This window comes from Halichoerus grypus, chromosome 6 (assembly GCF_964656455.1).
Source record: "Halichoerus grypus chromosome 6, mHalGry1.hap1.1, whole genome shotgun sequence".
In the NCBI taxonomy this organism is placed as follows: domain Eukaryota; kingdom Metazoa; phylum Chordata; class Mammalia; order Carnivora; family Phocidae; genus Halichoerus; species Halichoerus grypus.
Genome location: NC_135717.1, coordinates 29,331,475 through 29,357,194, shown reverse-complemented (window position 1 = coordinate 29,357,194; position 25,720 = coordinate 29,331,475). Strand labels below are relative to the sequence as shown.

The window sequence follows — 25,720 nt, the reverse complement described above, 5'->3', positions numbered from 1 at the left end:
GAAGATAACATAAATAAATGGAAAGATATGCTGTGCTTTGGGGTTGGAAGAACTAAAATTGTGAAAATATCCATACTACCCAAAGCAGTCTACAAATCAACCAATTCACTGCAATCCATATCAAAAGTCCAATGGCATTTTTCACAGAAGTGAAACAAGCAATCCTAAAATTTGTACAGAACCACAAAAGACCCAAAATAGCCAAAGCAATCTTGGGAAAGAGAACAAAGCTGGAGGTATCATACTCTGGAATTTCAAACTATACTGAAAAGCAATAGTAATCAAAACAGTATGGTACTGGCACAAAAGCAGACATTAGTGGAACAGAATAGACCAGAAATAAACCCACAGCTGTATGGTCAATTAACCTATACAAAGGAGACAAGAACATATAGTGGGGAGAAGACAGTCTTTTCAATAAATGGTATTGGGAAAATTGGACAGCTGTGTGTGAAAGAATGAAACTGGATTGCTTTCTTATACCATACACAAAAATAAACACAAAATGGGTTAAAGGCATAAATGTAAGACCTGAAACCATAAAACTCCTAGAAGAAAACAGAGGTAGTAAGCTCTGTCTTAGTGATATTTTTTTGGATATGTCTCCTTAGGCAAGGGCATTAAAAACAAAAATAAACAAATGGGACCACATCAAACTAAAAAGCTTTTGCAGAGTGAAGGAGACCATCAACAAAATGAAAAGGCAGCCTGCTGAATGGGAGAAGATCATTGTAAGCCATATATCTGATAAGGGGTTGATATCCAAAATATATAAAGGACTCATACAACTCAATAACAACAACAACAGAACAACCCCATTAAAAAATGGACAGAGGACCTGAATAGACAGTTCCGAAGATGCCATACAGATGGCCAACAAGCACATGAAAAGATGCTGAACATCACTAATCACCAGGGAGATGCAAATCAGAAGCACAATGAGATATCACCTAGTCAGAATGGCTATCATCAAAAAGACAAGAAATAACAAGTGTTGGTTGTGAGGATGTGGAGAAAGGGGATCCCTTGTATACTGTTGGTGGGGAATGTAAATTAGGGCAGCCACTATGGAAAACAGTTTGGAGGTTCCTCAGAAAATTAAAAATAGAATTACCATATGATCCAGGAATTCCACTTCTGGGTATTTATCTGGAGAAAATGGAAAAACTAATTCAAAAAGACGTATGTACTACCTTTATGCTTATTGCAGCATTACAGTAGCCAAGACATAGAAGTAACCCAAATGTCCATCAATAGATAATAAATGGATAAAGAAGGTTGTGTGTGTGTGTGTGTGTGTGTATGTATGTATGTAATATTACTCATCCACAAAAAAGAATGAAATCTTGCCTTCTGTGACAACATGGTAGGACCTCAAGGATATCATGCTAAGTGAAATAAGTCAGAGAAAGGCAAACACTGTATGATTTCACTTATATGTGGAATCTAAAAAACAAAATGAAAAACCGAAACAGAAGCAGACCTCATAGATATAGAAAACAAACCGGTGGTTGTGGAGGGGAGGGGGGCTAGCAAAATAGGTGAAGGGAATTAAGAGGTGAAGACTTTCAGTTGTAAAATAAGTAAGTCTCAGAGATGTAATATGCAGCATAGGGGCTGTAGTCAATTTTGTAATGACTTTGTATGGTGACAGATGGTAACTAGACCTATTGTGGTGATCATTTTGTAATATATAAAAATACCAAATTACTGTCTTGTTAATCTGAAACTGGTATAATATCTCAAGTATAAGTCAATAAATTAAGTAATACATAAATAAAACCACATTGAGTTACCATTTCACACCCATTGAAATAATTAAAATGAAAAAGATTGACCATAAGTGTTGGTGAGGATATGAAACAACTGGAATTCTCATTCACTGCTAGTAAGAGTGCAGAATGGCATAACCACTTTGGAAAATACTTTGTTAGTTTCTTTAAAATTTAAATACTCACTTGCCGGACCATCCACTCATTTTACTCCTAGGTATTTACGCAAGAGAAGTGAAAGCAGATATCCATATAAATACTTGGACAAGAATGTTCATAGCATTTTTATTTGTAATAGAAACTGGAAACAACTCAGATGTCCATCATTAGGTGAGTGGGTCAATGAACTGTGATAGGGAATGCAACTAAGCAGGCAACAGTTTTGTGAAATGTTTCATCCCTGCATAGTATGGACCACCATCCTTTCAGCTTTCAGCTTTCAATAAGCTTTCTTGCTGACCACTGCTCAGGCCCTAAGCCAGTGTCATGCATGGAGGATTTCGTTGTGTCTTTGGCATTTCTGTTGCCGACTTCTGTTTTAGTCAGAATGGGCCAGGTTATGCTGTAATAGTAAATAACCCCAAATCTCAGTAGCTAAAGGTTTTTTTCTGTGGCATGAACTGTATGTCTGTTGTGCTGTAGCCGAGAGTTCTCTTCCCATGCTGAGGGAGGAGTCCTTATCTGAAACATTGCTGGGTGCTGTGAATGTTGACTTCATGTAAAATTGTTTGATTCATAGGAGTTTAACTATTTACTAAACAGAGAGTATGGGGGCGGCGAGGTAGAGGGAGAAGCGGACTCCCCACTGAGCAGGGAGCCTGATGTGGGGCTTGATCCCAGGACCCTGAGACCATGACCTGAGCCGAAGGCAGGCGCTTAACCGATTGAGCCACCCAGGTGCCCCTGATTTGTAGGAGTTTAGATAGATTTTCAAGCTAGACTGCCTTTTTTCCCCATGATCATTAGTTGACTTTTGTCTTATTTTAGGATGCATTAAAATCTTTAATGACACCAATAACTATAACTTGCTTTAATCCACAGTACAAAACATTATATAAAATACCTTTCGGGCACCTGGGTGGCTCAGTTGGTTAAGCGACTGCCTTCGGCTCAGGTCATGATCCTGGAGTCCCGGGATCGAGTCCCACATCGGGCTCCCTGCTCGGCAGGGAGTCTGCTTCTCCCTCTGACCCTCTCATGCTCTCTCTGTCTCATTCTCTCTCTCAAATAAATAAATAAAATCTTTAAAAAAAAAAAAACACCTTTCAACTTGTATTTACCTGGTAAGTGCTGTTTTAGATGGGAAGTCTATTATTCCTGTGTGTTGGACAAAGAACTCAAGATCCAGAGACGGTAAATGAATTGGCAGTTGCTACACAGCAGTGAAGCTGGACTAGAACCCAGGATTTCCATTTTAATATTTTTGTGTAAATTGGAGAAAAGTAAATGTACCATCTACTTACATGTTTCTACTTGACAGTCTCTTCGGCAGGCCACCTTTAAGAGAGGTCTCGGACGCCCGTCGCCAGTGGCTGGAGCACAATGGATCCCCCAGGGGCACTAGACGCTGAGGATGAGCTGGGGCCGTTAGCCCATCTTGCCCCAAGTCCTCAAAGTGAAGCTGTTGCCCACGAATTCCAGGAGCTGTCCTTGCAGCCCAGCCAGCACCTGCCCCCTCTGAATGAGAGGAAGAACGGTGAGCTTTTCAGCATGTGCAGTGGGGACTGGATTTAAAGACTCCCCTCTTCGTGATCCCAGTTGATTCCTGTTTGGTAGTTTTGTTATTGTTTGTTTTTTGTTGGGGTTTTTTTGTTTTGTTTGTTTGTTTGTTTTTGTAATTTACATTGGGCAGCCTGTCACGGAGGGGAGAGCCCCATGGGGTACTGGCTGGTTTTGAGTAACAGGCAGACTTTCACTTTGCATTCACTTTTTTCATTATTTCCCCAGTAAGTATCTGGTAGCAGTATTCTCCTTGGAAACAAGCTCTAGATTGCTAGAATGGCATTGGAGGGTAGCTTCTTGCGCTGGTGCCAGGCAAGATGGACTATGGATTGGGCTTGACTTTCCTCCCACTTCCCTGTCTCCAGTGTGTTGCACTTTTTTAATTTCAGAATTGACAAAATTGAAGCTATTTTAATGACCCCTAAGAAAGCAAGAGTTTCTTATTTGAGTATTTTTCTATAAATGGGTATAGGATATGATCATATTGTCAGTCTTTGCCTTTCGTTGTGTACAAAATGAATATTTTCTATTCATTTGGTATCTGTTCAGGAAATTTTCATTGATCACAGAGGCTTCCCAGAGTCTCCGGAAAACACAATACTGTCCATTTTTAATGTAAACAAATAAGAATAGATGATATACACTTAATTGTAATACTTAAAACATAAAAACTAACAAACATAAAATGTTAAAAATTTACAAACACATCAAGCATATATATTAAAAGGGCCACATTAAGAATTTCAACTGAATTTATTGTGCTTTCTACAGTTCTGATGAGTTTTACATTTACAAATATACTTTTTAAAAATTTTAGTTTTAAAAGCCAGAAGAAATAAAACCGTTCCCTTCTAGAATGTACCTTGTTACTTGTTTTTCTGGGTTCTGTTTCCCAGTCCCTTTCATTATTGGCCCTATCTTATGCAGGAAAATGATATGCTGTGATTCTTCGATCTTTAATACATGTGTTTGGATGGAGTATACTTGTTCTCCCTTCAAATAGGGTCTGCGGTACTTGTTCTTGAGCATAATCCTTGTCAAGTGTGAGTGGTGTAAAGCAACATTTTGGCTCAGGTACTGTCAGACCTTTCAGGAAGCTGTGCTTGACCAATGGCTTTAGAACCCTCTGTCAGGGGGCACCTGGGTGGCTCAGTCGTTAAGCGGCTGCCTTCGGCTCAGGTCATGATCTCAGGGTCCTGGGATCGAGCCCCACATCGGGCTCCCTGCTCAGCAGGGAGCCTGCTTCTCCCTCTCCCACTCCCCCTGCTTGTGTTCCCTCTCTAGCTGTCTCTCTCTGTCAAATAAATAAATAAAATCTTAGGGAAAAAAAAAAAAGAACCTTCCTTCAGTTGGGGGCCTTCCTTTCTAAGACAGTGGCTGAGAGAGTATAACCATATTTACTAACCCATGACTAAATGTCATCAAATTCACACAGTACCTTTGGACCTGTGTAATGTTCAGATTATTATCCTCAAAAAAAATATGAGTTGCACCAGTATAAAATTGCAATATTATACAATTATTCAAGACAATGGTCATATGTAGCAGAAGAGGGAAATGTGTTGGGAAGGTTTTTACTTTGTGGTGATTTACTTGATAAAGCACACCACATTCTCTTGCAAGAATGTTGTCTTGAGTATGTATGCCTGAATATAAGGTTAGCCCGAATATTAGGTAGTCTCCCCATATAAACTTTTAGGAAGATGGAGTAAAAGGTAAGAATTTTAATTGAGTAATTTAGTTACATGTACATAATTAAAATCACATTTCATGGAGCAGTGCAATAATATAGAAGGATTGCTTTATTCACACTCATATTTCGTAGAACCATCTTGCTCAGATTCTATCTATGAATCTTTGTGGGAAGTGCTTTTTTTTTTTTTTTTATCATTAGCAGAACCCCTTGGCATCATCCATCTAGCACTAAAATCCAGGGTGTATCTTCATTTCTGTCTCTATTGTCTTGAGTTACAGTGGTTTTTGAGTTCACGCATGATCTGACACTGGATATTTTATGTCTAGACTACAAGTACCATTGACAAAACAGTGGGGTTGGGTGCACACGTGCGTGTTTGTGTGTCTTTTATAGTTGTATGTTCACAGTCTCTATAACATAATCACTTGTATGATTTGTGATTGGTCATAACATTTTATGGGGCTGTAGTTCCTATTTTAGAATATAATTATCTGTTTTGTTTTGTTTGAGTAGGTAACACATTCACTGCCCTAAAATGTACAGGGTACAAATGGGTCACAGTGAAAAGTAGGTCACCTCCCAGTCTTTCCCCTTAGCTACCTAGTTACTTCCTCAGAATTAACTACTGTTACTTGTATCCTTTATGACAGAATAGCGTTTGACTACTTTTTTAAAAGCAGTTTTTCAAAGTCTTGTAACAACACTCAGTACTTTCAATTTTAAGGTTATAACCTAGGAGTAATTAATGTGTTGGATTTTTCTTCTTCCCTTTTTATGATTCTACTAAGATATTTTTATAAACATCCTAAAACTAGCTTTGAATAAAATAAATTTTTAAGCAAATATGTTTTCCTCAGGTACTTTTTTGTTCACTATTAAGTACATGAAAAAGCATCTTATAATCTGAGATGCTGTGTAAAGACTCAAATAGCAGACAGTCTCCTCTTTTCTAATAAGTGACTTCAGGAAGTTAAAAGCCTTACCTTATATTCAGGCATATACTCTAATTTCAGGCTTATGATATGTTAGCCTGATTTGCATATATATTCCAAGGCATACATGGAATCCTTGTACAGCTATCAGAAATCTACCTTTTTGATAGTTATATGAGTAGAGTGGAATCACGTCAAGCAATAGGGAGATAAAGGAACCATAACTGTCTTACCTTACTGACTTTTTCACGTTTATTCTTCAATTTTTAAATATTCTTAATGCTATGTTTAGGTCATATCATACATAAAGTGTAGATCTTGGCCTCAAAATTAATTAATACAAAGTACTATTTAGATTATTATTTAGGTATTTCCTTGGTGATTGTGTTTCATTGTTAGTCCTAAAAACTGAAATACCTTCATTTTCCCTAACTTGTTTGAATTCCCTCCTTTTCCAGTTGGGGAAAATGAAGATATTTCAGTTTGGATTAGTGTGTAGGAGGATCATGTCTCCAAATAGTCTATAAATAAACCTAACAAGGACAAAGAAGTTGACATCTAAGCAATGACGCCAGGGTCTTCCCTTATTTTTGACCAATATTTATGTTGATAATGTAGCAGAATAGCAGAATATTCCTACTATTGCAGTAAATGTGAAAGATGTTTACTAAAGATAAGCGAGGGTTTATCTTGACCCCTGAACGTGGCCAGAATAATTCCATAACTTTGTACCTCTAAAGTAAGGCAACCAATTAGACCATTAATTCTTCCCAACAAGGGAGTCCTTAGTAGAGGAAGTGTGGATATACAGTGATGGGCCTTCACTAAAACAATGCATACACAGGAAAATTGAGCTTTGTTTTGATGTTTTACACAATATTAACATTCCTTCAGATGGTAAACACAGACAGTAAAAGGGAAATCAGTCCAAGGAACGGTTATTTTTTTTATTGCCAAATTAGGAAAAGCTCAGGTGTTGTAAGTTGAGTGTAGCTTTATAAAGGCAAGGAAAGACAAAGCAGATGGAAATAACATGCCTGATAGAGCCCCAGCTCTTTGCCTTGTGCCCCCACTTACAGGAGACCACGGGTAGGAAGCTTCTAGTTGTATGTACTGAGGTCATTTGCAAGACTGATAAGTATGCTGGTTGGTGAATTTAAGCTTTTAAGTCATTGCCACCATTATCATGCAGTAAAGCAGATAAGTCCACATAGATTCCCCCTTTTTTTAAACAGTTTGGTATTTTAAAACTTCTCGTACAGCTCTGAAGATGAGGCTCAGTCATGTTACTGTGACCGCAGATGGGCCACAGGCCAGCTGTCAGTAGTCTACAGTAGGTGGAAAAATGCTATCTGCCGCTTTTCCCTTCCTAGAGTAACAGGCTTCTGAAACCGTATTTACTTGGAAATAGCGTGTTTTTAGGCCTCAGGAAAGAGGAGACTTTTTTGTTATTCTTATTTTAAACTTTGGTAGTTCTAGTTACTGCAGTGGTTGGGTTTTTGAGTTAATGGCCCCATTTTGAATTTTTATTCCTAAGGTTTTCCGTCCATTAAATTGATCACAGTGAACGGTTATAGACCATCTCTCGTTCTGTTCTAGAATGATCGTACTAGAGAGAAAATAATTCATTCAAAAGTTTGTTGCACACAAGGGAACACAAGGTGGTTCTTTGCGTTGGATCCAATACAGGTATTAATACATTTGCAGTCAGATGAACTTTGCCTGGCCCTGGAACCCAGCCAAAGAAAATTGCTTGCCTGCTACCATAGAAAATAAATGGTGTTTGTTCACAGCTGGTCTTTTCTCCGTGTTTTACTTTGAAAACATTTCCCCACTCCTCGTTAACCCGTTAGGCTTACCTGTCACTCCAGGTGTTTGGAAATGCACAAAGGCGATGAGCGTTTGTCTGGAACAGAACCCTGTTTCTTAGAGTGCACACGAGATGGTGTGGCCTACTGGAGATTGGTGAGGAGAAGAGAGAATATTTCTGTTTTTCTCTGGAGCAGACAACCAGACATTCTCAGAGTGTTATAAATGGGAAGGAAATGAACAGATGCTAACTAATCAAGACATGGAATTATAGGATTCTTGCTTTCCCTTCCTATAACTGGAAGAAATAGAAATGAATAATTTTCTGTAAAATTCTCTTGTCCTTGGCTTTACTCTTAACATATTTAGGATCTTGAATATTTAAAATTCTCAATGATGTTAATAAACAGTCTGATACATTTAGATAATTTCTTTTTCTGCTTTCAGGAGTTACTTCAGAGTACTTAGACTAAGAAGAGAAATATATATACAATTTCCTTAATTACTCTTCCTTTGTTTCTAATATGTTTTTAAAAATTAGGCTTTACACATTAATACTAAACACAATTAGGAAGTTTAAAAGCCAACTGTGAACCTCCTGACAACTGCAAATGAAATTCTTGATTAATTATGGCAGCTTTCCTATTCTTTTTGTTTGTGACAATCTCTCGAACCTTTCAAAATGAAAATGAAGTCCTAAAAAAAAAAAAAAAGAAAGAAAATGAAGTCCTATAAGTAGCTTAAAGGTGAGGTACTCTCTTTCGCAATGGTCTTTACCAGATCTCCTATTAAATAGCATGTTTTGTTTCATAGTGCAAATAAGCATCTATAATAACCCTGTCCACCTTCTTTTTTGTACTCTGGGTTTCTTGTTTAGACAGTTGTGCTGTTACTGAGGATTTAGTCTGCTTCAATGCATTGCTGAACACACCCAAGCAGTGTGTGGGTGGAGGCAGGGAGGGGGCTGGGCTTTAATTTACACTCTCCCATGTGTCAGAGCACTGCCATAGGCCTACTGTGGTTATTGCTGAGGGGCTGGATGGAGCCTGCAGTTTCAGAAGTGCATCGGCAAGACTGCAGGCCCAGTTTAGCACACCTGAAGCCCCATTTTGAGTGATTTACCCAGTATTTATCCAGTTTTTATATTGTGTCCTCTTGCAGAAATTCTCTTGGAATGTCAACAAGATTAACATATTTATTAAAAGGAAGATTTAGAACATAATAATAATTACCAGTTTAATCTAGCATGAGACCACATTATCTTAAAATTATTAAAATGTTTGCCTAAATTTTTACAAGGGTTTTCTAAAGTTACTGGAGTCATAGAAGTACTTTATTTCTTATATTTATTATTTGAGATAATTTTCATAAAACTAGAGTCCACCATATGACTTAGATTAGGCACTGGACCAGCAAATAAAATGAAACTAATTTATTAAGAAACAGTCTTTCCTGTCCCTGAGAAAGTAATTTTAAAAGATGACATATATAATATAAATGTTTAGTTAATAAGTATCACTCAACTACAACACCCTAGCTACTTAGACCTTTTAAGGCTACTTGTAATTAAATAGTTGGCTTATAATTAGACCCTGTGGTTGGCCGAGAGACTTTGTTAAAATTTAAGCTGGGGTGCTTTCTTGCCTGTGTGCTCCACCTAACCCAACCACAAGGACCTCTTTTAGCCGGAGGAAGAGGAAGGATAGATGCTGGATACCTGCTCTCTACCATGACTCTGAAGGAGCCTGATAAATATAGGGAGTATACTGGGAAAAAGTGATCCGTGACTTTTCATCCTTTGTTATTTTATGTTAAGATATCAGTAATAAGGCACTATTGCGACAGAAAGCAACAAGACAAATACGTTGAAATAACAAATGTTTGGAATTCTCTCTTTGGTTTGTAGTTAATAATCGCCCTGACTAATTAGCAAATATCATACCCAGTGTTTTTCTAACTCCTTTAAATTAATCCATACTGTTGGCTACCCTCACCTGCTGCCCTCACTATTATTAACAGGAAGTGTAGTCTTTTGGGAGTCAGGACTCCAGTCTCCTCTGCTGACTCGGTCTGTGAGCACGGGTAAGTCTTGGAAGCTCTCTGTGTCACGGTATGCCCATTGTAATATCCGTATGGTAGCTTTCAGCCCATGTGTCTCTCTCTGGCTGCCCTTCCTCATTGCATCATGTGCTCTTATATCTCATTATCACTTCTGCCTTGTGCTGTTCGTCGGGCAGCAGAACCAGAAAGAATGGAAGATAACTTCCATCTCAGTTAACAGATGGAATTTTCCATAGATACAAATTAATAATGTCGCTGTTGATTACGTCCCTCGCAGATGTATCATTAAACATACATACCAGCTGTCCTAATTAGTCAGACTTACCCCCCATATTTAAAGAGAAAGAGAAATTGACTCAATTGTGTCATCCTAAAAAAAAACTGTATCTAATTTAGGATCTGCAGTATCGCCCTATTCGTGGTATTTAAGGGTTGGCAGGTATGTGTTAACGTTTTTGTAATAGCATCAGACTATCAATTAAAAGACAGTAGTCTAGCTTTTTTTAAAGCCCAAGTTATTCATGTTCTTTTCTGGTCATTTATGTTGTTGTTTTTCATGAAGGAAATGCTAATAGTTGGGTGTCTGTTTCATAAAACCTAAGTTTTTGATAGATGATCTCTATGTTTAATGAAGATACAAGAAAAGCAAAAATCTGATTTACAACTTGCCTTTGGTTGTTGTCGGCTAGTGAAAAAACTAACACATACTAGAATTTGTCAGTACTCTCTGCAGGTTTGAGATTCCTAGCTGCAAGATAGGAGACCCTGTTTGACAGAAGCCATGGTCCTGACGTAGTAGTGAAGAAGCCTATTGACCGGGCTGCCTGATCAAAGTGCCAGCAAGTAGTATGGAAGGGGAAAGCTTCCACATCCGAATACCCATTCTCCAAAATGTTTCTAAAAATCCGTATTTCAAGAGTGGAAATAGGGATTATTTTACTATTAGAAAACATTTACTGAGTGATCATTGTGTCTCCTACCCTAGGGTAATTCTTAGATTTTAAGCCTCTCTAGTGCAATGTTGGCAGTTCAAAATGTAGTGTATTCACCTAAAATTGTTGGACCCATATATGGATCCTTGAAAGTAATTCCTTCAGCTATATACTGAAAATGAATTTAGAGATGATTCTTGCAGATAACTGAGAGGAAGAGAACCTGATTTTAAAGGAAGAGGGCTATAAAAAAAAAAAAAGAAAAGAAAAAAGAGAAAAAGAGGTTTGTGGGGTCAAGCACAGAGCCTGCTCTGTTGGGCTAGCTGTGTGGTGTCAGGCCACACAAAGCCTGTGTCTTTAATCCATAAGTAGGAATCATGTTAGATGTACCTCATAAGTTACCGAGAGGCTTACAATAATAGAGCTCTTACGCTAACTAGCATGTGCCTGGTGCATCGCACTCACTTCCAGGTACCCAGCACTGCCTACTTGATGTAAAAATACCGTGAAAGAGGCAGTGTGCACAGTGGTTAAAAGCACCAACTCTGGAGCCACCCTGTCTGAGTCTAGGTCCTGGCTGCATCATTCCTGGCTGTGTGAACTGAGACAAATGACTTCTCTTCCCTTTGTCTCACTTTTCTCATCTGCAAAATGGGGATCATACTAGCACCTGCTTCAGAGAGTTGCTCTGAGGATGAAATGAGTTCATGTAAGTCAAGCATGTAGAACATTGTGGGCAAAATAATTAGCACTTTGTTATGGTCATGTATGTTTTGAGAACGCAGTACGGTTGACCCTTGAACAAACATGGGTTGGAACTGCATGAGTCCACATTTTTGACAAATACAATACAGTCCTGTAAATGTTTTTTCTCTCCTGTATGATTTTCTTAATAACGTTTTTTTCTCTAGCTTTATTGTCAGAGTACAGCATATAATACATATAATATACCGAGTATCTGTGAACTGACTGTTTACGTCATCTCTTAAGGTTTCCAGTCAACAGTAGGCTCTTAAGTTTTGGGGAAGTCAAAAGTTATTCATGAATTTTTGACCCCCATGCTGTCTTTCAGTTTATACTAAGTGAATATGGTTTGTCAGGATTCCACTACCATGTTTTATAACTTAGTGTTTCTTTCAATAGGCCCAGTCATTTTTGCCCCCATTTTCCACAAGTATTTCTTTTTAAAGATGTCAAAATGACATGCAGTTTCTAAATGTCTCTCCATGTACCTTCATAACATTTGAAGAGCAGCTTATCTGATGAGAGCTAAGGGGGCCAATGTAGTAGGCACTGATTTCCCATGAAGTTTGTCTCTCTCGTTGGTACTGCCAGTTCCCACAATCCTAGCATTCCCTGGGCATCAGTCAGTGTCTACAAGGAATGATTTTCAAATATTAAAGCATGTGAAAAGACAAACAGGCCAAAACTCAGAGCTCCCTAGGGACTATGACCTCCAAAACAGACTCTGTTCTGACATTTTCACAGGCTGCTTGAAGGAATTCCAGCAGGGCCATTCCATTTGGTAAACTCCTAAACAAACCCTCTGTCATCAAGGACTGATTTATAGATTTTTCTCCTTCTTATGTACTTGTTCTGAAGAGATTAGGATAGTAGATAAGGCTGCTTAGACGCTTTTAAGGCATTTGATGTATATGATAAGTATTATACAGAGGACTTCTGGTATTTTGAAGTAATAAAACAGTTATTTGCTATGTTTAAAGAGATTTCTTGCTCTGAGTTGACTTTTAAATTCTTTCTCTTTTTCGTTTTGATTCCAGGAAATCTATGTCATAATCACATCTCACAATTAAAATGTTTTCATTCTGAACCCAATTATTTAACAAAGAAATTGATTAAATTTGGGAATAACCTTTTCAAAAATAAATATATATGTACACAATGACTTGTTTCCCAATGACCTTTGGCATGTGTGAAAACAAACAGTTCTAGTGTTGTAGAATATTATTCTATAAAATCTTGGTGTGATGGCAGTTGTTTAGATGATGCTTTAAGGTCACTTAAGTTGGGGGGGCAGATCTATAAGTTGTTTTTCAGTTAATCTGAATTCTCTTAAAATACTCCATTGTGTATTATCAAATATTTCTTTACAAAAATAATACAGTGCAAAAAATAAATGAGAAGGGCAGAACCCGAGAGATTTAGAGCCTGAACAACCTGAGGAAATGGGTAATTAGGATTTACTTGGTTTATAGTTGGCCTTAAATGCTACCAGCCTCGTGGTCGTCCCAGTCTGGGGTCTATGAGTGGTATGTATGAAATTCCAGGGCTGAACAGCATTCTGCATTTGAAGGGTCAGGTTTGGTGGTGATGGGGGGGGAAGGGGGCGTTGTGTGGTTTCTTTCCTTCTTTGCATGTTTCTTTTCAATGAGTTAATCCTTTGGGTGAAAGTACGAAGCTTTAAGTATTAAACAAAAGAATCCTACACAATCAGAACTTTCCTATGATTTGATATCTGATTCTGGTGTTGGATTATAATATGTTTTGAACAGATTTTAGAATGGGACACAGGAAGTAAATTGGTATATGATTTCACCCAAGCCTCCTAATGTCAGTAGGACAAAAAACTCATTTTATCATATTCTAGTAACCCATCAGAAACCCAGGATATTTTAGAGGTCTCCTTGGTAAAATAAAATGGAAACAAAAGTGAAATAATAAGGTGCTTAGTAATTGGTCACAGGTAGTTATTGAATGTACTAAAGAATTATGTGCTTCTTGATTGATGTGTAAATATATATGATGAAAAAGATCTATGTGCTCTTATTACTGTTTTTCTCAGGCCAAGAATAACGAAGTGATATTTAACTAGACATACTTTTAATATGAGAAAGTATTACTTTTCTAATGTATTTTTCTAACATAGATGTTTCTGTCTTTCACTATCAGTTTCAGTTATATAGTCTCTTCGTCTTTCAAAAAAATGGAATTTGATTAAATAACTTGCTGATAAAACTAGTGAAATCTCTGGCTGCATAATTGTGTGCTTGTTTATTTGTGCATAGAATTAGAGTAGCTGCTTGATTGCTTGCTGAACTCTTTTAGAACCCTCAACAGAAACAAAATGTTTACACCTTCAAAAATTTGAAGATTTTATTTGGCCACCCAAGTATAATTTGGAGGATTTTCCAGATCAAAGAATTTAAACTTACACCAAGCAGATCAAGTTAGGATTGGAAAAATTGAAATTTAAAGAAATCCAAGAACTTAGTCCTAAACTGTGAATTTCAGAATCTAATAGTTTTAGACGGTGCTTTGGTTTTTGTTCTATTACACTATGTAATAATGTACTCTATGTAACATGTACTTTCTCATAAAAATGTATACATTTCCTAAGTGACCATGGACGTTTCATATATCCTTGAGGGTGGAATGGTATATAAATGTCAGTTAGGGCCAGTTGGTTTATAAGGTTGTTCAAGTCATATATACTTACTGATTTTCTTTTTTCTTGTTCTGTCAGTTGCTCTGAGAGGTATGTTGAAAACCCCAACTAATACCATGGATTTGTTTATTTCTCCTTTCAGTATTTTTTTTCCTTCATGTATTTGGAGGGTCTGTTATGTGTTCTCGATGGATTGATCCCTTTACGTTATGAAATCCCTCCATCCTTAGTAATGATCCTTTTCCCAAAGTCTACTTTGGTACTAATAGAGCCCCTCTAATTTCTTATGCGATGCGTGATTTATCTTTTCCCAGCTTTTACCTTTAACCTATCTGACTTTTATATTTAAAGTACCTTTCTTGTAGACAGCATAGAACATGATCTTTCTTTTTTTAATCTAGTCCGACAATCTCTGTCTTTCAACCGCAATGTTTAGATAGTTTCCATTTAAGGTAATTATTGATTTATTTGGCATATTAGTTATCTGTAGCTGTGTAACAAACTACTTCATACCTTAGCAGCTTAACAAAGACACATCATCTCACCATTTCTTTGGGTCAGGAATTCAGGCACAGCTTAGCTGGGTACCTTGGCCTCACCGTCCCTCATGAGCCTGCAGTCAGGTGTCAGCCAAGGCTGGGGTTTCATCTGAAGGTCCAACTGGGGAAGGATCTGCTTATAACCTTCATTATGTTGTTGTTGACAAGATTCAATTACTTGAGGGCTGTTGGTCCAAGGGCCTCATTTCCTTGCTGGCTGCTGGCTGGAGGCCACCCCTGTTCTTGCCATGTGGGCCTCTCCAACATGGCATCTTACTTTGTCAAAGCCGGTAAGAGAGAAGTCTGCCAGCAAGACAAAAGTGATTTTTGGGGGGGGGGGGGCAACACTTCCTCAACGTTGCCCTTTTCTATTGTTTAGAAGCAAATTACTCAAGGGGAGAGGATTATACAAGACCATAAATACCAGAAGGCATAGATCATTAGAGGCCACCTATCATAGTTGAGTTTAGATCTATCATTTTGCTGTATGTTGTATTTGTCCAGTCTGTTCCTTATTCCTCTTTTCTTGCCTTTTTTTTTTTTTTTGGTTAATTCTTTTTTTAGTATTTTATTTTTGCAACATCCTATTAGCCATACTTTTTTCAAATGTTCACTAATCTTTTCTAATGAAGGTCTAATATGCTGCTAAACCTATCCAATAAAATGTTTATCTTAGATAGTTTATTTTTATCTCTGTAAGTTCCATTTTGTTCTTTATTTACATTGTCCGTTTCTCTCATCACTATATGTTTTCCTTTAAATACTTGTACACAGTTATGGCTGTTAATTGTTCAATTTTTTTCTGTCATTTTTGGGTCTGTTTTCATTGACAAATTTTTCTCCTATTAAAAAGACATTTTCCTTCCTCTTGGCAAGTAGTCTACTAATTTTTTATTGGATGTAACATTGTGAGTTACATTGCCAAGGGGCTGGATTTTGTTTTGGTTGTCTTCCTTTAAAGTGTTGGGGCTTCGCTTTGGTTAGAGTGTTGGACTTCTAGATCACTCTGAAGGCCTTTTACAAGCTTTGTTAGGAAAGATATAAGGTAGCAATCACACCAGGGGTGGTGCCTTAACTATTAGGCCTTGACCCCCTTTGGAGTCTCTGCCGAATGCCCCACTAAATACCCCGGGGAGATCTTTTTGCTCAGGCTGGTTAGAGCTCAAACATCTCCCAACCTTCTGTGCACTTTGGAAGTTGTTTAGCTTCCAATGCCCTGGTCATTTCATGCCCAGCCTTGTGAAACTTCACTGCGTGCACATAGAGCTCAGGACGCAGCAGAGCCTCCAGGGCACCCCTGTGCAGCTTTCCAGAGCTCTTTTTCAGCACAGGCCCCCCTCCTGTTCAGAAATCTGCCCTGCAACTCCCGGCTGTCGTCACTTCCCCTAAGCTCTCATCTCTGGCTTCCCAATTCCGCAAGCCTGACGAGCTTTGTTTGCAGGCTTGGACTCACAGTCTGGAAATTGCCTCCGGCAGCTGAGAGGCTCACCTCAGTTGTTCGCTTTTCCCTAGGAGTCGCGGTACCGCACTCCTGTGTCTCAGTGCGGGGAAACCACTGTTTCATGCATCCGTCCAGTTGTCTCGTTTCCTGTGGTGAGAGGTTAAGTGCAGTTCTTGTTGTTCCATCATAGCTGCAAACCAGAGTCTGGGGGCGCCTGGGTGGTGCAGTCGGTTAAGCGTCTGCCTTTGGCTCAGGTCATGATCCCAGGGTCCTGGGATCAAGCCCCGCGTCGGGCTCCCTGCTCAGCTGGGAGTCTGCTTCTCCCTCTGCCTCTCCACCCTGCTCATGTTCTGTCTCCCTCTCTCAAATAAATAAATAAAATCTTAAAAAAAAAAAAACCCGAAGTCTGGAATTGGGGATTTAACACACGGCCTGTGCTTTTCCACAAAGAGGTGTTTCCTCTCCGAACACCCTATACCTCTGCCTTCTGACTGGACTGCCGAGGTTCTGCTTTGTGTCTGGACCTGCCCACCCCCCCCACACCCAAACACTCAGACCTTGCTGGGCGCAGCAGGCTGCTCCCGACTTGTGGGTTAAAGGCCAAGGCTGATAGTTATGGGGGCACTTGCGTCAGCCAGCTTTCCAGCTTTTGCTGTTGGCCCAGGACGGTGAGCAAGATTATCATGAAAGAGAACAAGTGAGGGCCTCTGGGATCGCTCAGAGCTGTGGCATAGGTACTCAGTTGTTCAAGAAGTCATCGTGCTTCGGCGGGGGGACCTCAAGGAGGAGGAAAGGATTCATGCGTTGGCAGAATCCATTCTTCATTAATAAGGAAATGATTATATATTATTTTCTCTTCACAGAAATGTTGAAATTAAGAAAACTTCTCTTTGCCTCAGTATTTGAATTTGATTCAATTTGGCAAAAGAGTCAGCCTTTAGGAGATTTAGAAAATATAGGTGATTTTTTTTTTTTTCAAAGATTTTATTTATTTGACAGAGAGAGACACAGCAAGAGAAGGAACAGAAAGGAGATTTAGAAAATATAAAGATTACATTTTTCTTCTCACATGTATGTTAATGAGACTTTTCTTGTCAAGAATATCTTGGTTCTATTAAGTGAAAAAGCATAGAACTAAATTGTAGATTCACCATGAGTGCAACTCACCATCCTCTCTATATTGTCCCATCAGCCCCTCCTGTGCCCTCCAAAAAACACCCTGCAGAGAATTACATCAAATTAATTTTGGCCTTTTTACATATATACACTACTCTCACCTGCCTTCTTTTCTGTAATGTGCATTTTTCATGATGCACATACAGTGCTTATAAATCAAGGAAGGGAAAAACCTTTTTTAAAAAATATGCCACATATACAATGGGAAATGTTAGAGTAATTTGGTAGCTCATGATTCTATTATGTATTGGGGTGATTCTCCTGAGAATCAGAGTCTACTTAGGATTCTTAGATTCTGCTCAGAGGCCACTAAATGTCAGGTTGAATAGTCACAACATGTAACAGATTCTCATCCTTTGTTGACAGAGCTTTACAGGAGAATTTATATTGAGAAAGATTTTCCCATGGTGTAATAGAAATGAAGTAGAGTATTACTGAGGTCACCTGGGGATCACAGAAACACAATTCGGTCAAAGTCTCTGTCATCTGGGTCCCATGGTCTATACTTCTGCATTGCCCTTGGGCCCAGTGGTTGACAGCTCCCACCTCGGTTCACATGCCTCTTTGGCTGCCCCCCTGTGCCCTCGTGTGGCTGTCTCAGTGTTGCTGAGAAGCTGGAGCGGGTTAGGAGACAAAGAACAGATGGGAGTCACTAGCAGCGGGCAGGGTGAATGCGGCTTAGGTGTCAAAACTGGCCCCAGAGACCCAGAAGGACAGACCCTGGAACAGGTGTTCAGGTCCATCAGACGGCTGTCAGGTTGGTTCTCAGTCTTGTTCCGTCCAGGTGATAGGTTGACAATAACAGATGGAAACCAAATAAATAAGACACTACTGAATAAATGGAAAGGAAAAAGTTCAATTGTGTTTTTGAAAATTAAAATCATCGATATATACTCAAACTGTGCCCTTTAGAATACATGTTTTTTTTTTGTCTAGTTTCGTATATACAATTACATTTGATTAGCCCAAATGTTTGAAAAACATATTTGCATTAATGTGTGAAGTGGTCTAAATATACCAATGCAGAATCTTTTTCAATAGAATCTTGATTTTTAAGCCAAATGCTTTTTATAAGGTGCTCTTCCCTGCCTTGACATTTTTTTAGGAATATAATCATGTAAATTATATACCTAACACTTGTATTCTGACCTTCGTTACTCTCTGTCTTCTCACAAAAACAAAAACACTTTATTGCTCGCTTCCTTCTAGGAAGTAACCAAGCAACACATATTTTTTAAATCCACCTACAAATAAGGCCCTGTGTTAGGTTTTTCCATGTGTTTCTGCATATGATTATGTTCTTCCCCCTTGCCCATACAGTAGGTCTGGAACCCAAACTGGCAAATAGCCAAGTGAAAGTACTAACTTCTGCCAGTAGAGAGAGGGTTTGTTCCCTGAGTAGGTAAAGGCATTTTCTCTTATGAGGTGGGTTTTAAGTGGTTTCATTTTATAGGACTATAAACTGAAGGGCGGAGATTAAATAATGCAGGGACAAGCCGCTAAAAAGGAACAGAGTCAAATTTTAAAGATATGGTTGGTTTTAACACCACCTCTAAGGTTATAAAGGGAACTAAGGTATATATAAGGTTACATAAGGGTATAAAGGTATTAGAGTAGGAAAGATAAATTTTATTTGGAAGAAAGAGAGTTAAAATAAAGATATTTTTAAAACAGGCTATTTTAAGTTTTATATACAGAAAATAGTTACAAAAGGTATGAATACAATCTCATATAAAGCTAAAATTAAAGATGTTAATATTTGGCGCCTGGGTGGCTCAGTTGGTTAAGCGACTGCCTTCGGCTCAGGTGATGATCCTGGAGTCCCGGGATCGAGTCCCACATTGGGCTCCCTGCTCAGCAGGGGGTCTGCTTCTCCCTCTGCCCTCTTCCCTCTCGTGCTGTCTCTCAAATAAATAAATAAAATCTTTAAAAAAAAAAAATGTTAATATTTTGCTTGAGCAGAAGAGTTTTACTTTAAAAGCCTGTTGAAGATGATGTCATTCTGCAGTCACCATCAACCTTGTTGAGTCTGCCAGGATTGCGCCCTGTGGGTAAGTTTACCCCACATGCATGATGTGTTCAGATGAAGGGACCCTGGGGAGGGTCAGCATCCTCTTCTCATATCCGTACCTCACCTTATGCTCTTCTCTGACGCTTCCGTGCTAGGAGGGTGACCGTCCATCTGGGCACCGTGGTCTTTTGGAACAGAGAACTCAGGCAGTTCTGTGTGTCTATCCATTCTGGCCTTGTACTTTCGAAGGTACTCGGCTAAATGAAGACGTTTAAAAAATTCCTCTAACGGAAGATGTCCAGATAGTCATTTTGTTCTTTTTAACCTTTTAAACAAAATATTTTCAGGTTTGCAAGTAAAATTGAGAGCCTAATAATAGATCATCCTGTTAATGACAATTTATTTCATAATAAAATATTTGACATTTAAAGGCCAAAATGAAAATCTCCTTTAATGTATTCTATAAATCAGCTGTTTCTTTTCTATGGAAAAAATATAAAGGGGCATTTTTCTGATTTCCTATAGTAGGGTAATAATCTTTTTACATGGTCTTTTTAACTCCTGAACTTAGAGCAGTTTATTAACTTTTAGGGCTCATTGTGGGTGGTGTACATTTTGTGGGTTTGAACAAATGTAGAATGTATAATGCCATCCGCTCACCGTTATAATACAGAGTAATTTTACAACCCTAAATATCTTCTGCACTCTGTCTATTCATCTCTTCGCTCCCCGCCCCACCCCCCAGCCTAGCAACCACTCATCTTTTTATTACCTTCGTAGTTTTGCCTTTTCCAAAATGCCATATAATTGGAATCATCCAATAGGTAGCCTTTTCAGACTAGCTTCTTTTACTTAATAATATGTATTTAAGGTTCCTCCATGTCTTTTCATGGCTTGAGAGCTCATTTCTTTTTAGTGCTGAATAATATTCCTTTGTCTGGGCGTACCACAGTTTGTTTTATCCATTTGGCAGTTGCCCTATGGAAGGATATCTCAGTTGATTCCAAGTTTGGGCATTTATGCAGAAAGCTGCTATAAACATTTGCATGCAGGTTTTTGTGTGGACATAAATTTTCAATTCCTCTGGGAAATACCAAGGAGCACAATTGCTGGATCGTATGGTAAGAGTATGTGTACTTTTATAAGAAACCACCATTGGGGCGCCTGGGTGGCTCAGTCGTTAAGCGTCTGCCTTTGGCTCAGGTCATGATCTCCAGGTCCTGGGATCGAGCCCCACATCAGGCTCCCTGCTCAGCGGGGAGTCTATTTCTCCCTCTCCCTCTGCCTCTCCCCACTGCTCCTACTCTCTCTCTCTCTCTCTCTCTCTCTCTCTGTATCTCTCTGTCTCAAATGAATAAATAAAAAAAAAAATTCTTAAAAAAAAAAAAAAGAAACCACCATTCACAACCACTTTTTTTTTTTTTTTTTAATCTCACACTACTTGGCATTTCTTAAAAGTCCAGGCCAGTTATTTTGCACAGTGACCCTCAATTTGGATTTGCCTGTTTAGGTCCTTGTGATCAGTTCAGGTTAAACATTTCGGTGAGAATATTACCCAGGTTGACATGAGTGAATCACATCGGGAGGTACATGACGTTTGTTTCATTACTGGTGGTATTCAGGTTGATCACTTGAGTAAGGTAATGTTCACCTCCTATTTCTCCTATGTAAATGTCCCCTTTCCTCTTTGTAAGTAATAATCAATGATAATATAATTAATTACAAAGTAGTGTGTGGGATAGTTCTGTGTCCCAGGCATCTTTCAGCCATGGTTTTAATGAAAATTTTTGTTTAAGTTATCAGAGAGGTACTTGAAATTGATGGCTTTCTAATTCTGACATTCTTTATGTAGTAGCTGGCATTGTTCTGAAAAGAACCTTCTCTTCTAAGGGAGGTGTCACTACAGACTCCTAGATTGTTTTTTATAATTGGAAAGGTACTCTCCATTTCTGTCATCATTCTTGATACCTAAATTGTCCCAAATTTGGCCAGTGAGGGCCTGTTCATGGTGACTGTAGTGTCCCTTTGACCCATCCCCCTTAGTCTTTGAGCACTTACCTACTTTCTGGCACAGGATATTTCAGGATTTTCTTATACTTTCATGGCCCCAGGCCTGGAATTAGCCCTTTCTCTATGGATCCCTGGTTCCTGAGGAATCATTTTTAGAAACCAAGGTCTGAGAGCTAAGCACACTCATTGTTACTTGGGTGTCATTGCTTCTAGGCCTTTTCATTAGATGGAGCTTTAGGACTTTTTTTTTTTTTTTAAGATAAAACATAATCAATTCCAGCCGAAAGAGCCATGTAGTCTTGAAGAAGATGAACAAAACCAGAGGATTTACATTTCCAAATACCAAGACCTGCTATAACACTGTAGTATTCTAGACAGATAAACAGTCTGACCAGTGGAACAGAAGAGAAATCAGGGATAGTATTTATCACTTAACTCACTACAAAGGCAACACGGATGTGCAGTGGGAAAGGATGGTCTTCTTAAATAAATGGATCCAGATTAAATATCCATTGGACAGAAATTTACCTGGAATTCTACACACACACAAAAATTCCAACTATGAAAGGTAAAACAGTAAAACTTTTAGGGGAAAACATCTCTATAACCTTGGAGTGAACAAAAATATCTTAAACAGGACACAGCATGACTCATAAAAGAAAAACTTTATTGATTGCATTATATTTAATAACTCTTGTGCACCAAAGACATCATTGAGAGAGAAAATGCAGCCCACAGAACGGGAAGAGGTAATTCTTAATGCATATATTTAACAAAAGATTCTTCTCCAGAACATATAAAGAACTCCTACAAGCCAATAGAATGAACCAGACAAAAGCCTTGACACAAACTTCACAAAAGAGGAAATCCAAATGGTGCCCATATATATGGATATGGATATGTGTTCATTAAGTTATCAGAGCAGTGCAAATGCAAACCTCCGTGAGGTGCCCTCCTTAATGCCCATCACCCAGTTACCCCATCCCCGTACCCAACTCCCTTTCCGCAACCCTCAGTTTGTTTCCCGGGATCAAGAGGCTCATATGGTTTGTCTCCCTCTCTGATTTCTTCCCATTCAGTTTTCCCTCCCTTCCCCAATTGTCCTCTGCACTATTCCTTATGTTCCACATGTGAGTGTAACCATATGATAATTGTCTTTCTCTGATTGACTTATTTCGCTCAGCGTGATCCCCTCCAGTTCCATCCATGTCGATGTAAATGGTAGATATTCATCCTTTCTGATGGCTGAGTAATATTCCATTGTATTTTGGACCACATCTTCTTTATCCATTCATCCACTGTTTGTTATCGGGACAGACTGGAGGCTGCCCAGTGCCCATCTCCAGAAGAATGGCTCAGTAAATTGTGACCTATCATCCAGTGACATATAGCAATGGGAATCAGTACAGCGCAGCTATGTGGGAGAATATGTGTGACTGTCACAAAAATAACACTGAGTACAGACAGCTGGTCACAAAAGAGTACGTATGATTTGATTCCATTAATGAAGTACAAAAACAGGTAAAACTGTGCTGTTGTGTTAGAAATCAGGCAGCAGTTACCACTGCCTGGAGAGAAGGGACTGGAAGGGAAGCGCAAAGGGAGAGCTCTCTGGGTACGGGCAGTGTTTGATGTCCTGATGCTGGTTGCGTGAGTGTGTTCGGTTTGCAAACATTCAGTGGGAATTGTCCACTGATGACATGTGCCTTGTTGGTATGTATATTAAAATTAAAAGTTAAAAAATAAAGATGAAACAAATAATATAAGGATTATCTGAGAAACCGCAGGGAAATAAATGACTTCTGATCTGTTCCTCCTCCCACCTCCGTTCTACCATTAATCTGTCACCGTGCTTGTTTTTGACAGTTCAAAATAAATTGTAAGCATCTGTGCACGTTTCCCTGCAGATGTCAACATGTATATCATTAGAGTTCAATGTTTACTTAAAACGACCTTATTTTGAGAGCACATTGTCTGTGCTTCTCCTTCTTGGGTTTCTTCACCCCAATCCATTGCCTGCTCTTCCGCCCAGTTGTTCTCTGAGATGACATCAGTCTCTCTCAGGGCTGATTCTGAAAATTTCTTTTTTTTTTTTTAAAGATTTTATTTATTTATTTGACAGAGAGAGAGCACAAGTAGGCAGAGTGACAGGCAGATGGAGAGGGAGAAACAGGCTCTCCGCTGAGCAGGGAGCCGGATGTGGGGCTCGATCCCAAGACCCCAGGATCATGACCTGAGCCGAAAGCAGCCGCTTAATGGACTGAGCCACCCAGGCGCCCCTGATTCTGAAAATTTCTTAAAATAGTATTGTCCAAGACACCTTTGCCTGATTGTAAGCCGGCTTTTTATTATGAAATTATTGAAGTTCTTTATATGCCCTTGATATTTGTCAAATGTGTTTTGTGAATGTTCTCCTAGTCTGTGCCTTCCTTATTGATTTTCTTAAAGTGTCTTTGGATGAACAAAAGTTTTCATTTTTGATGAAGTCTAATTATCAATTTTTTATGCTTTTTTTTTCCCCCTAAGAAACCTTTGCCTACCCCCAAGCCATGGAAGTACTCTCCTTTATAAAAAGCCTTCTAAAGGCTTTTAGGTTGTTGATTTTTACATGTATGTCTGTGATATATTTCAAATTAACTTTGATGTCTGGCGTGAGGTAGGGGTTGAGGCTCATCTTTTTCCATATGGATTTCTGGTGGTTTCAACACCATTTGTTAAAAAGTCCCCCTTTCCCCCATTGGACTGCTTTGGCATCTTTGTCTAAAATCCAAAGACCATTTAAGTGTGGATCTATGTCTGACTCTCTCTTCTGTTCCATTAATCTGTTTCTTAATTCTTATGCCGGTACAATACTGTCTTGATTACTATAGTTTTATAGGCAGTCTTGAAATCAGGTGGGGTAAGTCTTCCAACTTTGTTTTCCTTTTGTAAGAATGCTCTGGATATTCTAGGTCCTTTGTATTTCCATTTCTATTTTAGAGTCAGCTTGTTAAAAAAAAAACAAAACTTAGCAGGAATATGATTGGGACTGTGTTGAATCTATATATTAATTCAGGGTGAACTGACATCTTAATTCCAGTCCATCATTGTAATATCTCTCCATTTATATAGGCCTTCCTTTTAGTTTCTCTCAACAGTGTTTTCTAGTTTTTAGTATAGAAATCATGTACATATGAGACGCCTGGGTGGCTCAGTTGGTTGGGTGTGTCTGCCTTCAGCTCAGGTCATGGTCCCAGGGTCATGGGATCGTGTCCCACCAAAAAAAAAAAAAAAAAAAAAAAAAAAAATCTTGTACATACATCTATTTTTGACAGTATTATGAATGAAATTAGTTTTTAAATTTCATTTTATATACTCTGGCTTCATGACCTAAACATAACTTTCTGCTCCACTTTGCTGATAATCTTGTAGACTTCTGGTAACCCTTTCTTAATTGTTCCATACTAATCTATGTTTCTGTGAAGCATAAGGTGAAAACCCCTTTAAAAGGCCTTTCATTCTGTATCAGTTCAGGTAAGGACTTATATTCACCAGAATTGCTAGGAACTCCCTGGAGTGAGTTTATTTGTGCTCGTGTGTTATGCGCTGGTCTTGTGTACGCACGTGTGTACGTATGTGTATTTTAAAGAAAGCGACAGTAGGTGACGGTTATGTTGCCATCATTGTGGTCGGATGCATTTTGACCTCCCTGGTTGTGTGATCCTTGTTTTTTGAGGCAGCGTGTTTTTGTTAAGTGCTGAACTCTGTGCCAAATGCTACGGCTGCACAGGGGAAAGCTACAGTCTCTTCTCGCAAGGAGCAACCCAATGGCTTAGCTCATTCCACACAGTCACTGATGAGGGTTTATTGGTGTTGTATTTGCTATAGAAACAGAGCAACGAATATAAAGAAATCCAAGAAAAACCCATGCTTTTGAAACTATTTCTTGTCTGATAAAAATAGGACTTCCATACTACTGACATTACACTGTTTTCTTTGTTTTAACTTGCTTCCGTGCGTAAGTATGACCTAGTATACTGTAAGTGAGCATCTCCTCCCAGCAGCCTTGCCATTTGTGACTGAAAATTACTGTCACTGAGCTGACACACAGCTTAGGAAATCTACTCTTTTTTTCCTCCCTCTGATTTATAGTGCTGGGACCAAACTCTGGAAATTAAAAGACCTGGCTTAGGCCTGAGAGGGCCCATCCATCCATTTAAGCTCTCTGATGTGC

At 38.8% G+C, this 25,720-nt stretch overlaps 1 protein-coding gene across 8 annotated transcripts in view; it reads left to right on the top strand.

The window, feature by feature from the left end:
• The window catches only part of MRTFB (myocardin related transcription factor B), a 192,233-nt gene that overhangs the window by 67,455 nt on the left and 99,058 nt on the right, over nt 1-25,720 (top strand). For 4 of the 8 annotated variants that reach the window (XM_036123903.2, XM_036123897.2, XM_036123901.2 and 1 more), the window contains exons 3-4: nt 3,253-3,468; nt 9,951-10,013. In XM_036123903.2, the coding sequence (XP_035979796.2) occupies nt 3,315-3,468; nt 9,951-10,013 (217 nt within the window). In that variant the 5' untranslated portion in view covers nt 3,253-3,314. Of the gene's footprint in view, nt 1-1,989; nt 2,103-3,252; nt 3,469-9,950; nt 10,014-25,720 lie in introns of all 8 variants that reach the window. The other 4 variants (XM_036123904.2, XM_036123900.2, XM_036123896.2 and 1 more) reach the window with 2 other exon arrangements.